Source organism: Numenius arquata, chromosome 7, assembly GCF_964106895.1.
Source record: "Numenius arquata chromosome 7, bNumArq3.hap1.1, whole genome shotgun sequence".
In the NCBI taxonomy this organism is placed as follows: domain Eukaryota; kingdom Metazoa; phylum Chordata; class Aves; order Charadriiformes; family Scolopacidae; genus Numenius; species Numenius arquata.
This window is the reverse complement of record NC_133582.1, coordinates 1,383,599-1,397,258: the sequence shown is the minus strand read 5'-3', so window position 1 is coordinate 1,397,258 and position 13,660 is coordinate 1,383,599. Positions and strand designations below refer to the sequence as shown.

At 40.0% G+C, this 13,660-nt stretch overlaps 1 protein-coding gene across 1 annotated transcript in view; it reads left to right on the top strand.

Moving 5' to 3' along the window:
- COL12A1 (collagen type XII alpha 1 chain) overlaps nt 1-13,660 on the top strand; it is a 98,263-nt gene that overhangs the window by 72,413 nt on the left and 12,190 nt on the right. The window contains exons 51-59 of the mRNA XM_074150628.1: nt 2,937-3,086; nt 3,920-3,997; nt 4,636-4,722; nt 5,579-5,632; nt 6,154-6,249; nt 7,900-7,953; nt 9,100-9,153; nt 10,381-10,434; nt 11,547-11,618. Of these exons, the coding sequence (XP_074006729.1) occupies nt 2,937-3,086; nt 3,920-3,997; nt 4,636-4,722; nt 5,579-5,632; nt 6,154-6,249; nt 7,900-7,953; nt 9,100-9,153; nt 10,381-10,434; nt 11,547-11,618 (699 nt within the window). The remainder of the gene's footprint in view (nt 1-2,936; nt 3,087-3,919; nt 3,998-4,635; nt 4,723-5,578; nt 5,633-6,153; nt 6,250-7,899; nt 7,954-9,099; nt 9,154-10,380; nt 10,435-11,546; nt 11,619-13,660) is intronic.

The window sequence follows — 13,660 nt, the reverse complement described above, 5'->3', positions numbered from 1 at the left end:
ACTGAGCTGACTCCTCTGGATTGTCTCCAGGATGATTATGGAGATTGCTGTATGAGTCAGGTTGTTGAATGATAGACAGGATCATGGGGTTCCCCAGCTCCTGTGCTGGGAAAGCCTCATGTATCAGCCGTGGTAATTAGCTCCTAATAAAGGACAGCAGTAGCTTCAGCTCAGTGAAGGTAGGAAAGTGAGGTTAACGCATTTCAGAAGGTACTTCTGCAATTTCTCCTGCCATCCAGTTTCAAAGAAATAACACATCTTTAGAATGCGAGAAGGTGTGTTCCAAAATATCGAGCATTTTTGTGGTTTTTATTTGATGACTTCCTGGCCCGTTCCAGGGAAGCAGAGTTAACTACACCTAACTGTGCAGGGAAATTTGCTTTGGCGTCCTCGATGGCTTTGCGCAGCACAGCTCTGGTGAGAGCTGTTGAATCTGGCAAGCCCTGTAGGAAAAATCCTGACTGCCTGAGACAGTTGTTAAATTTATAACTGAATGTTTTGGAGAGACGGATGACTTCTACTTTCTTATTCTTACTGTGCTAGACTTCCTTTCAGCTCGCAGCTTTGCAGTAGTTGGCCACAGGAAATTTGATGATGAGTGTGTGTCGTTCTGCTGATGTACACACGGGGTAATAGTTTGCTTAGTTTATTGATGTGGTTCATTTAGCAGTGCATCAGAACTCCATCAAACTCTGTCTTAGAAGGGGGTCCAGAGAGAAAGATTAAACGGAGTTTTCTTTCTTAAAACCTCAGGGCCTTCTGGCACTGGAAATGATCAGAAGTGATGCTTTGTGTTAGAAATTGAAGAGAATGTTTCTGTTAACATTTTGTTGTTAAAAACAAAATGCGGCAGGATTGGATACAGAGATGTTTTATTTACTGCAAACACTAGATGCATACTTTTGTTAGATTTATGCTGGGGCCATGAGGTTCAGGCTGGAATTCAGAGCTGGCACGAAATCAGCAGGGAGCTGAGGCAATGACTCGGGGCAGCCCTGCTTATTTTTTGACTGCTGGGGTCGCTTCTTCCTTGGACAGACAGACGATGCTCAGCAGTCATGGCTGCCTGAACATCTCCAAACTTATGCTCCCCATTCCGCACTCTGATGTAGATTCCTCTCTCTTAAGTTTTGTGTGCAAATAAAAACACAGTAATATGTGCTCACTATGCAGATGTAATTTGCTTTTTCTAATTTGTGACAAATAACATTCCACTAGAAGGATTTGCATGTTAGGTACCTTTAAGAATTAGCAAATTACATCTGCGATGAGTTTAAGCTGTTTGATGCATTAGTTAACCTGTAAAACTTAGTATTATAGTCAAATGACTTGAGTATATGATGTATAAATGGTAATGAATTTAAAGTTATGGCATGGTGCTGCTTCTATTTTGTGGAAAGTTTGGTACATAATACCAAAATGTACTTTGGATGCACTCAGCTGTCTTTCCACCAGTTTTTTACTTGGTCAATGAACTATGTTGGGAATGTTAATTATAAAAACACTTGTATACACAGCACCGAGAATTAAACTGTGTGATGCCAACTGGATTTCAGATGACAAAAAAATGAGGGCAGTTTCAAAAGTCTTAATTCCAATTATATAAAGCATAAACGCATAATGTTTAGAAAGTTTTAGATAAGTAATGCTGATGCCTTGGAGACTGCTCCACATGGGAAAATATTTAATATGGAAAAAAAGAACAGATTCTCAGGAGATTGTTCAGCACTTGTTGACTCAGGACATTTAAGGGAATCTCCACTTCAACTTTACGCCAATTTTTTTAAGCGGTCATCAAATAGCAGTACATTTCTGAAGGGTTACGTACTGTGATAACAGAAGCTTTAAAACATGAAGACATACTTCAAGGATTCTTTACTGTTGATCTTAATGTGTTGATATTTTAACAGTTAGATAGATGTTATAAAGTGTATAAAATTTATGCAGTATGTAAGGTATATAAAGCCACTGAGACCTTTCTTTTGCCGTAAGATGTTCTTCCAACATCTGCATATTAGAGTTAGTAAAATGCCAGACCCTTGTTTCTTCCTTGGAGACTCCTGAATGTCTTCTGTTTTCATAGATGTGTAGGAAACTCACTTGCATAACATTCACCAGATGAACTATACATTTTTGGAATGGTAACCTTTGCTTCAGTTTTGTTTGTTCTTCTGTTTAAGGTTTACCCCACACCTTTATTCTCCTCTCCTGGTAAACTTAGTCTCCCTTTGTTACACTCATTCTTTTTTCCCTCCTAAGTTTCCCTTATTTCCAGTAATTAATCTCTTCCTCTTATTCCCTGTTTCCCCTTATTTTGACATATGTTTTTGTAGCCAAATTTCTCTCATGGAAATGTCTCTCTTGCCTCTTTGATGATATTGTCTTTTTCTGGGCAGGCTTCTCTGCTCACTTCCTGTATCTCAATGCAACTAATGCCTCTGGTTGAGTCATCTGTGGAAATGGAACCCTGGATCTTTGGATCTGAAAAATCTCCTCTCTGAACTACAGACAGAGTCTATCAGCCACTGGGCAGGCACAGGCTCATAAACCGCTTGTGTGGTCCAATCACAAGAGGACAAGAAAAGCTTCTACTCACTTTCTCTCAAAAATTCTTTTTATTTTTTACTTTTCTGCCACCTTAAAGCAATTTTCAGGCAAAATTTTTTAAATAGATCATTGTGGTTCAACTATTATATTAAATAGCTCTTCTTAGCTGTGCATGTCTATTCATCCTGTTGACCTTCAACATGTTTTAAAGAGGTTACTAATGTCATAGAGTGTCCTTGAATTTGAATTTTTCCACCAGTTGAAAGTAAAGCAGGATTGCTAGGAAGAAAATTTAAAATAGTGTTACCTAAAGAGTGAAATACTGTTAAAATATTGAAGTAAATATGCTTACGTGCCTTTTCTAAATATTACGTTAAACTTTTTTTCAGGTCCATATTGTTGTAACTTCATCAAATGTTAAGATTTACATTGACTGCAGTGAAATACTGGAAAAACCAATTAAGGAAGCTGGGAACATCACAACCGATGGCTATGAAATACTTGGGAAACTTCTGAAAGGTGACCGGCGATCAGCAACAGTAAGCAACGAACAGTAATCCATTCATTAATGCAAAACGTTTAAATGAACCATTGAGATGAGAGATTCAGGACTGCTAAGAAAGACAACCCCCACTGGTTTTATGATCTATAAACCCATAATGATAAAGTGGCTACTACTATGAAAGGCACATCAATTATCTTGATGGATTAACTATACTTAATATGTAATCAATGGTATTACCTGGTCTTCATATTAGAAGATTTAAGCCTGCAATCTGACCCATGTGTGCAAACCCTAACACCTGGAGAAGATTGTGCTCAACACCAAAATGTTTGGTTATATCAAACTGCAGGGTCATAACTATCGGGGTTAAAAAAGAGAGGAAACTGCTTTTACTGTCCAGTCTACATAAGGTCCCCACTGAAACACTTCTTCAGAACCTGTCCCTGCTAATGTCAGTGGGAAGTTCCACACATGAATCTGAATATGACCCTTAGAGCTGGTCCAGAAGTTTTTCAGCCAGATTTCATGATGTTGAAGTACACAGGCAGTCAGCCGATGTAGAAGTTCATTGGTATTATTCATTAAACATTGCAAAATACTTCCCTGAGTCTCTTTCTATGGTTACCTTTTGCCTCAGAGCAAGAGCAAGCACTGGTGCTTGTAGTTCTTGTAGTCTTATGTAGGCTTGGTTTTAATTTCTCATTTTTAAATTATTTTTCTGTCAGTGTCCAAAACAGAAGTGAAAGTCTGAATGACGTTAACTACATGAAAAATAAATTGCTTGAGGAGTCATTTTTAATGATAATGCCACTAGGTTTCATAAGTAATGTCTCTAGTATCTTTCAAGAGTCCTCCTTTCTTTTACAGTTAGAAATCCAGAATTTTGACATTGTATGCAGTCCAGTTTGGACCAGCAGAGACAGATGCTGTGATCTTCCTTCTATGGTAAGTGTAAATGAACGAGAAGCTATTCGGAAAATCATTATTAATAGCAAATTTAACAATATCGATACTAGCCTGGTATTATACCTCATACTGACAAAACATCTCAATCATAGTCGTCAGAGCAAGCAGTGAACAACCAGGCATTTCAGAGTTTTATGTCTGAGGGAGAACGATTGTACTGGGCTAGAATTGAGTCCCTCAGGAATGGTGGAAAAAATGTCAGTTATAATTTGTATTTTAGTGACATTTAAGACCCTAGGTATTACGAATGGAATAGCTGTATTATTTTTTTTATTTAATCTGTTCTTAGTTTGGCATTCAAAAAGTAACTAGTTTATTCTTTGTCAGTTCAAGGTGATTGTATAAGGGATCTAAATATTAGAACAGAAATTGCATATAAATTTGGTTTTGCTTGTGCCTCTGTTGTTAGTGTCTTGTATAGCTCACAGAGAAAATTTGCTAAAAATATGAAAGGTCCCGTAGAAACGTTTGGAGATCAGTGTTTAGCTGTGAGTTTTGCTTGTACTTGAAAACAGGATAATAGAGAGTCTTGCTGTTATTGTTTTAGGAAAGTATGCTGACACCAAGTACTTTTTTTTTTTAAAAAAGGACAGTAATAGTTGTGATTGAATTTTCAGAGAGATGAAGCCAAATGCCCGGCTCTTCCAAATGCTTGTACCTGCACTCAAGACAGCGTGGGACCTCCAGGACCCCCTGGACCAGCTGTAAGGAACTACTCACAATAGACAGATATTCCGATGTTTAAATTTATGGAAGTAGTTTTGTGTTGATCCGTGGGTTTGTGAAACAGAAGTCTGTCAGAGAGATAGTTTCTGTCAACAGGTCCATAACATCGTGGTAATCTATTCCCCTTTCATTTAGTTTAAAACACACATGGGCAGCTATTACCACCTCTACTTGTTTATCTAATAATCCTTTTCCCATATTTCCAGGGTGATCGCTGTGATTAGCTCCTCGTTGTTTGATAGGCTGAAAGAATCTGGCCTGATCTCAGCTGTCTTGCACTTCATGTGCAAGATATTTTTAATGGACTGTGCAAATATTTTTCCTAAATACAGAGTCAGGATTTCACTCCAAGGAAAGATTCTTTACTCTGTCAGGGAAATAAATTAGTTACTCTATTTTATTTTTTTTTTTTATGTGGAGTGATAGTAATCTATGGAATGGGTGCGCTCCTACAAATTGCTTTGTATATAAGGGCCAGTAGTCCTTCTACTCTGAAACTATCAAAAGTGCTGCATGAGGAATCTGAAGCCCGGTTAATTTGTCTGGCAGTCTGCTTATCCAGATTTTGGTGAAGGTAAAATGAACTTTGTATCTGCAGAGACCAAAATGACAGTAATCATGGGCTGACTTGGCAAGGCCGAAGCAGATGTGCTTTACCCGAGTTTCTGATGCATCTTTTATTCTGCTACTCTTTTTAGCGGTGTGATCTATACACTTCAGAACTTTGGGCTTTCACATAAGTATTTGATAAAGAGGACTCTTAACGCACACCACTATGATGTACCCTGTATTTCCCTATATTAAATACATTTTCTTTCTAAATATTCAATTTAGGGTGGCCCAGGTGCTAAAGGTCCCAGAGGTGAAAGGGGTTTGACTGGATCGTCTGTAAGTATCTTTCTGGAATGCATCTATAATGTTGCTACACGCTCACCTGTATGGAAATTTGTATGCTTAGCTCCATGCTGAGCTAAGACTGGAGATTAAAAATCTACTTGGAAACATGCCTATATGTTATTTATGTGCAGCCTACCTATTTGAGACTACAAATACCTGACCTATGTATATATGTAGCCTCAAAGGCACTGACCGCACATCAGGAAACTAGAGTCCACGCGTCAGGGTGTTAATACACACTCTGCAGCATCGTTGTCCTTTCTCCTTTACAGAGGAGACAGCTATACCTCTAATTAATGCTGCCAGAAGGCATGTATTGGCCTGGGACCTCCAACATGAATCAGAGAATAGTTCATGAAAGGATGTACCACTTGGATAACTGTTTCCACAGTTGTCCTGGAGCATTAAATGTGTCTCCAGGCTTCTGACCTTAAGAGTCTAACTGAAATGATTTTGCAGTTACACATCTACAGGTTGTCATTTCCAATCTTGTTTTCCTTTTCTGCTTTAAGGGGCCTCCTGGTCCTCGTGGCGAGACAGGTCCTCCTGGCCCTCAAGGTCCCCCAGGTCCGCAGGGCCCCAATGGGCTTTCAATCCCAGGAGAACCGGTGAGTGGCCATTCCGGGTGCGGGTGACAATGCGTATGACATTTGCTTTTCCTCATAACACAGTAGTAGCATGAAACAAGTCATTTCCTCAAACAAGTCTCTGAATGCAATAGCATTTTCTATCCTGAATGTGATGTGTCCTTATGGGATGCCTGTGAAGGGACAGTCTAAGTACAATTGTGCTACTCCGCTGTCAGTCTTGCAGCTCTTCTGAAGAGTTTCCGGGCCTTCAAGTTCTGGGGCTCAAAACTATCATACTGCGGTGCAGGAAAACTAAGCGTTCAATATGACTCTGAAGACTTTCTCCCAGACTTATATGTCCAACTTCTGTTTTTCTGAGCTTAAGTCAGTAGCTGGAAGTTCAGAGAGGCAACAGGTGCCTAGATCTGGTCATACAAAATCACCCTTCGTTCCTTGGAGGCTTTCTTGGCAATAGCATGTGTGTTTTAGTGAGCGGCTACTTCTGATTAGATATACATGTCTTCCATGCCAGAGTAACTCTATTAACACTGATCAAGTGTCACCAGATTCTGTTTTTTATAGCAGATACCGTAGGTAACCCTTTGTCTACATTCTGAATGAATTAAGACTGCTTTTGCCATATTTTAAGAAGTAATCACTCCAGGAATATAATGTTGCTGGTTCCTGTTTATGATTAGCTTGAATTTTTATATAATCAGGGGCTTTTTGTATGAAGTCTTTCATTAAAATACAAAGTTTATTGAAAAAAATAAATAGAATTGATGTCTGAGTCTAATTTTACATTTGAAACCAGGTTACCTTCTCAGTCTGTAATGGAATTTGGGAAGAGGGAAACAGAATGTGCTTTAAGAAAGACATTAGGTACACCTTCTGTTTTGTAAGGAAAAAGTACAAAGATCTTCTTAACCAGTGTAGATGCTTTTCAGTTTTTTGTTGTATATTGGGAAGAAAAACTTCATTGAGATGACTAGAGGTGCCAAACAGCAGGAAAGGCCAAATACATTCCTTTTACGTGTGGAATGCAATAAATAAATTTATTTGTCACATTCAGTTTGAAGCCTCTGAAGAATGAAACCACCAATATTGATGGAACTTCTCATTAATTCACAATAAGTTAGAGCGCCACTTTTGCATCATGTAATTTCATTTTTCAAAACAATTGCAATTCCTTTTGGCAGGCTACATTTACAAATTGCTTATTTGTCTGTCGTCAGCAATTATTAATACTGGATTATCACGCAAGCCACTGTGGAAAATAAATATTGTATTGTCAAATTTAGCTCATCTGGGTTTAGACTGTGCATTTATGTGCTGTAGTGTATGTGGAATGCAAGTTAATTGTGAAAGGCAATACATTGCTTCTTTAAATGTTCCCACACCTTGTGTCCTGGAAGTGTGTAATGCCCTTTAGACCATGGGTTAGAAAAAAATAGTGATACTTTAAAAAGACTGAGTTTTTACCTTTTGTGAGTGTAGATGGCTCTGTTCACCAGTTGAGAAATATAAGGGAGGTTGGGAGAAAACTTGGTTTACTCCATAATACATGGTTGGCTTATGGATTCCTTAGTTTAGGTATCTTGCAGGAAATATTTTGTGTCCATTTACAAAAATTAATTATTTTGCTGATCTATTCTGTTATTCAGAATCTCTAATTTATGAAAATTATAGGGTCGTCAAGGAATGAAAGGGGATGCTGGCCAGCCTGGACTACCAGGACGATCGGTAAGTTGACGCTTAGACGAGATATATCATTTTACACTGTTCCTGATGCAGGTTGGCTGCTGGACAGATGTCTTCGACATCACCAGGAGTCATGGGCTCTTGTCATACATTCCCAAGTAATAGTTTTGGAAACATAATTATCTTACACTTAGGAATTTGAAGTGTAGGAAATAGTAAACCATTGAAAACAGCAAGAGTGAAAGAACAGCTGGACTGAGTCAAGCCAAATCTCTGTCTGGATGGTTGTGAATGCACGGGAACAGACCAGTGGATTGGGAAAAGCGCACTGATAACTCCCTGGGAAGGTCCCCCAACTTCTGACCACCTGCAGTTGAATGTCTTCCTAAAATAAAGGTTGCTGAACCTTTGCTGAACCACTCTTCAGACCACCCTTTGGAAGTCAGGTGGTCTTGAGACATTAATTGTGTGCTTTCTGAAAGAAGAAAGCAATATTAAATTTCACTTACTTGCAGGTTTCTATATTGTAAAGTAGGATTAGGTTTTGAGGAGAAAAAATAAGGGTTTTTTTTGGATAATCAGCCAGATTTGGATAAACTAAGGTCATCAATCTGCACGTGTGTTGACATAAGTAATCTTCCTTGGTTACTCTATTGTCCTTGATTTTACTGCCTGCCTGTTTAATTTTAGGGTTTATTCTCTATGCAGAAGGTACAAGGGACAGAAACAGAAAATTTAGAATGTGCACAATAAAGGAGCAGAATGTTAAAAAATAGGACAATAGGGGGAAAAGAATATTAAAATAAGAGTCTAATTTTTGGTTCTTTAGATAGACTCTGGTTGATGACTGCAGCTAGGCCTTAGCACCAGGTGTTAAAGGATTAGCTGACATCTGTAAGTCGTGCTAGTAAAGGCAATAAACCAGATATATCTGCTTTATGGCAACAGTACTGAAAATAATTTTTGAAGTTGAATTATGGGCTGGTGAAGAAATGGAAGTAAAAAGCAGAGTGAGGGTGAAGAGTCTTGTATCATATATATGTTTGGGTTTTTTTATTGTTGTAAATGACAAAAAGCAATATTGAGGACAGTTAAGTATTTAAATGTGTGCATATACACTGGAGTGATTAGCATAGCAGTGGTGTTTGTTCTGTCATCAATGCGGTTTATCATTCCATTTCCCTCTAGGGAACCCCAGGTTTACCTGGTCCACCTGGCCCAATGGGACCTCCAGGAGAAAGGGTAAGGTGTCCTCAGTGTACCTTCTGAAAAGACCAAGTGATGTGGTTGTTTTGGTTTTGTTTCTCTTTTTCTTTTCTTTATCCAAATGCTTTTTCAAAAGGAGTCCTTTTATCATTATCCAACCTGGAGAGGTAAAAGTGGAAGGACTGGAAAAACCTAGGGGTGAAAACCCTCTGAGATGGCTGTAGGGTAGCCAGATAGGTTCTGTAAAAATTGCTCTGCTCCCTCTCCTGATGGGATTCTCAGGTGACTGTACCCCCAGAGCAGTGTGTCCATGAGCAGGGCTCTGCTGAGGTTCTCAGCCCTGATGTCCTCCACATGCTCTTGCTGCTGCAGGGAATCCCTTTGAAACTCTGCTTGTCTCAATGTCTGGGAGATGTCCTATCCATAAAGAATCTGTCTGCGCCATTCTTCCTGTGAAGGGCAAGTTTGCTCCTTAACCTCTGACTATCTGGAGCAAGAGCTTTTCTTTGGGTGGGGGATTCTGAACTGCCTTCATAATGAAGGGCACGCACACAGGGGTTTCATTTTGGAGTTGTTGCAATCCCTTTCTTCTAATTTCAGGTCAACTAAGCAAATCTCTTTTGTCTTCACAGTGGCATATCACCTTTGAGTTGACTGAAGCAATGACTTTACAGTCAAAATTAATAGCTGATATATACATTTATAGTTATCCTTTAGTGGGAGTTGATAGCTGGGAATGAAAACAGACCACCCTGTGATAGCCAGGTGCCAAAGAACATACCATGGGGTTGGGGGGTCATTAGCGGGCCGTGGACCATCAATGTTGATTTGTGAGTGCTATGTTAGATTAATGAAATGGGATTTCTCAGCATCTCTTCTTGCAGGGGAGGTATCTGAGAGGGAGATTGTTCTTCCTTTAGGTAGAAACCTCAGATTTCCCAGCTAATCTGTGGGTGAGAGAACAGCAAAAAGGGAGATCTTGCTCCTCTGGGACAGAACAACGATTCATTTTCATGAAAATGTTGAGAAATTCATTCCATCTTCAGTTAATCAACAGCAGCTGAACATCTTCTAAATTGGCTGAAGCTCATTCTTCCATAGTCTTCTCCAGCACTAATTGTGATAGCTATTTTTATATCTTAAATTACGGATAGGTTTTAAAATACATGCTGGTAAGAGTTAGGAGTATTGCAATTACACAATCCATTTTAATCAGGCTACAATCTTAAATTAATCTCTAATCATGCTTTTGTTTTTGAATAGGGTTTCACAGGAAAAGATGGTCCCACAGGTCCAAGAGGCCCACCAGGACCAGGGGTAAATATAATTTTGTCTTTGATACACTCTGAAATAAGAGTCCTGAGCCCAGAGAGAGCCACTTTGGCATTTTCAGTTTCTGTCAAATATGAAATGGATCCTTTGTTTAATGTCCTAAATGGATTTGGGGAACTCTCAGTAACAGGTGAGCAGGCAGCTGTGCAAAGCGTGTCTTCACAAATGTTCATAAGAGATGTTTTGAACCTGATTTCTGCTGGTGCAAATAAGGGAAGAAACAGCTTACCTGATTCTTTAGCCATGATCTTTAAATGCTTAGCTAGGTCTACTGGAACCACTCAGATTATTACTTGTCGTCTGATGAAAATAAAACGCTGTTAATGCAAGTTTTTCGTGACAAGAGTATTTGAGGATTGTTTTTTTGCTGAAAAAGCTACTTCATTGTGTTTTGTGGGATCACGTTAGAAAAGGTGCTGGTCATTAGAGAAAAACAGCTCGAGATGGGCAAGTTGCTGCAGCTCCGTGTTACCAGGTCTGACCAGCAGCAAGTTGGAAGATGCATTCCCAGTAGGCACATGTACACAGAGCACACATCTACACCACCTATGTATATATAGACAGGAGTTGCCAGGGCAGGGTATTATTTGGGCTGCCCCTTCTCCCCCACTGTTGTCTTTCTGGTGTTCCCTTGTGGGTGTGTGGATGAGCTTTTATCATATAACCTAACACCGGTCTTTTATTTGTTCATATTTGTCTTGTATCACTGGAAGGAATTTTCTGGACCTCTTGTTGTGGATTTTACATGGATCACAGAGCTGCTAGATGAAGTTAGAAGGCCAAACTGTCTTGTACTCCTTTAGGAATCTGTCATTAAGAGCAATACCAAAAAACATATAGACACTCTCTGCACCTTTAGATTCAGAAATGCCTGTTAAACTGTGGTGTTATGTAAAAGGGTACATGTCCACAAAGAAACAAACTATTTTTTTCTGGAGGGATGTTTTCAAGCCTCACATGTACTTAACAGAAAAAAACAAGAACCTGATAGGAACCATATTCAGTATTGCTTTGCACTCAATACAATAACACATTTCTTATTAGCACTTAGGCAACTGTGGATTTCCACAACTGACTTTACGTGTCTTCTGCTGCAGGGTGCCCCGGGAGTTCCAGGAGTTGCTGGCCCAAGTGGAAAACCCGGGAAGCCAGGAGATCGTGGGACACCAGTAAGATAATGATACCCTTTTATAGTATTAAATTTAAAATTACAGTCTGTTGATGAATATGAGACTTCTCCGTGCTTTAAGTACTGGTCTTGTGCTTATGGCGGTGGTTAATACAATGGAGCTGACCTAAGACCGCAAGCCTTCTTTTTCAAACAGTTTTATTTTTACAGTGTGTCATTTCGCTGAGTTTAATAGTTGGGGCTGGAAATTGTGGTCTATGGTTTCCACTAAAAAGATGGTAGGCCATTACGTGCCAAGATACATATTCCTACACTGCATAAGCACGAAGAACTGGGTCAGCAAAATGACTGGAAAGTCTTGGTATCTGTTTATATGTGTGTGTAGTAAAAAAGTGGTGCAGTGCTGAAGGTGGACAATCTTTGATAATAGTATGTAATCACTTCTGTTTTGCAAATGTTTTGTGTTTTTTAATTTTTAAAATTACTTGGGGATGGTTTCTGTGGATTCTATTCAAACCTTTAAAGTTAAAGTGCATCCTGAATAGGGAGAAAGAGCAGGAGGTGTTGCCCTTCCTCCCCCCCGCAACAGTTTCAGGAGAAATTTGAGTTGATTCATTTATAGGATCTCTGAGAAATTATGTTTGAGTCAGGAGTGGAGACAGCAATTGCAAGGGGAAGTCATTCATTACTTGTGCCTTAATGTCAGGCAATCAGCCAGAGTTCTCCATCCCCCTCAGTGTCCTTGTGTGTACGGCAGCTGGATAATTTGGAGGAATATATCGTAGGCTGGGAAGGTAGATGGTTATGGAGTGGAAGTTCCCAGGAGCACCTGGAAACTGGGTTGTTTCCTCATATGTGTGTTGAATTCAGCCTGCATTTGCCAACCTATAAATCCCATTTCTCCTTGCATTGAGTGTCTTGGGAAAGCACTGAAGCTTTCCTGCCTTTAGATGACTATTGCTGATGTGATATTCCTGCTCGGTCAGGTGCCTGATAGACATAGCTGGGGCCACAAGGTGCTGTGGTTTGTTCACAAGTGAAGCTTCAAACGACCAGGTGTACCCAGCTTTTCCTTCACCTGGGACCCTGGAAAACTGACCCAGTTCAGCTGCAAAGCTGCTGCAGGTAAAGAATGTGCGTAGAAAGAAATTTGGCCACAAGCCCAGTTTCGGTGCTTGTGCAAAGCAAGGCAGTCAACTCCCGTCCAACCACCACATCTAAGTTCTCCTACACTATAATCTTAAGAGTTCCTTTCAGTTAGAAATACGTTTTTTTTTTTCCAGTTATTGCACTTTCTTGTAATGTGACACTGTGCATCATATTTACCGTTTCTCTTACATTTCTAGAGCAGATCCCAGCAGGAATTCTGGCTTGCACCTTGCACACATGTTTTATCAGACTCCTGGTGGACAGGATTTCAAGGCTTTCCTTTGTGTCTGGTATTAGAGTTGCAAAAGGTGCAGCCTGATGGCCAAATGCAACTTGCAGTGTCATGAATTATAGTTCAGACCTGCCTGAATTTGTTACTTCCCATCCCGGAGAAAGATAATGAGGCTTCACGTTGCCTCTGATAAATACAAGGAATAAATAATTTTCCACCAGATCCTGCCACTTTTTATTTCTACCTGAATAATCTAATTATTCAGGTAGACCCTACCTAGCAAGGACCCTACAAAAGACCCCTACAAAGCAAGGAATGTTATGCCCCAGGCAAAAGGTACGCAGCTACGTGCAAATTATGAAGAGCCTTGGTGTTGTGAAGACATTCATAGAATCATAGAATGGTTTGGATTGGGAGGGACATTAAAGATCATCCAGTTCCAACCCCCTGCCCTGGGCAGGGACACCTCCCACCAGACCAGGTTGCTCCAAGCCCCGTCCAATGTGGCCTTGAACCCCTCCAGGGATGGGGCAGCCACAGCTTCTCTGGGCAACCTGGGCCAGGGTCTCACCACCCTCACAGCAAAGAATTTCTTCCTGACATCTCATCTCAATCTCCCCTCTTTCAGTTTAAAACTATTACCCTTGGTCCTATGGCTTCCCTCCCTTATCGAGAGTCCCTCCCCATCTCTCCTGGAGCCC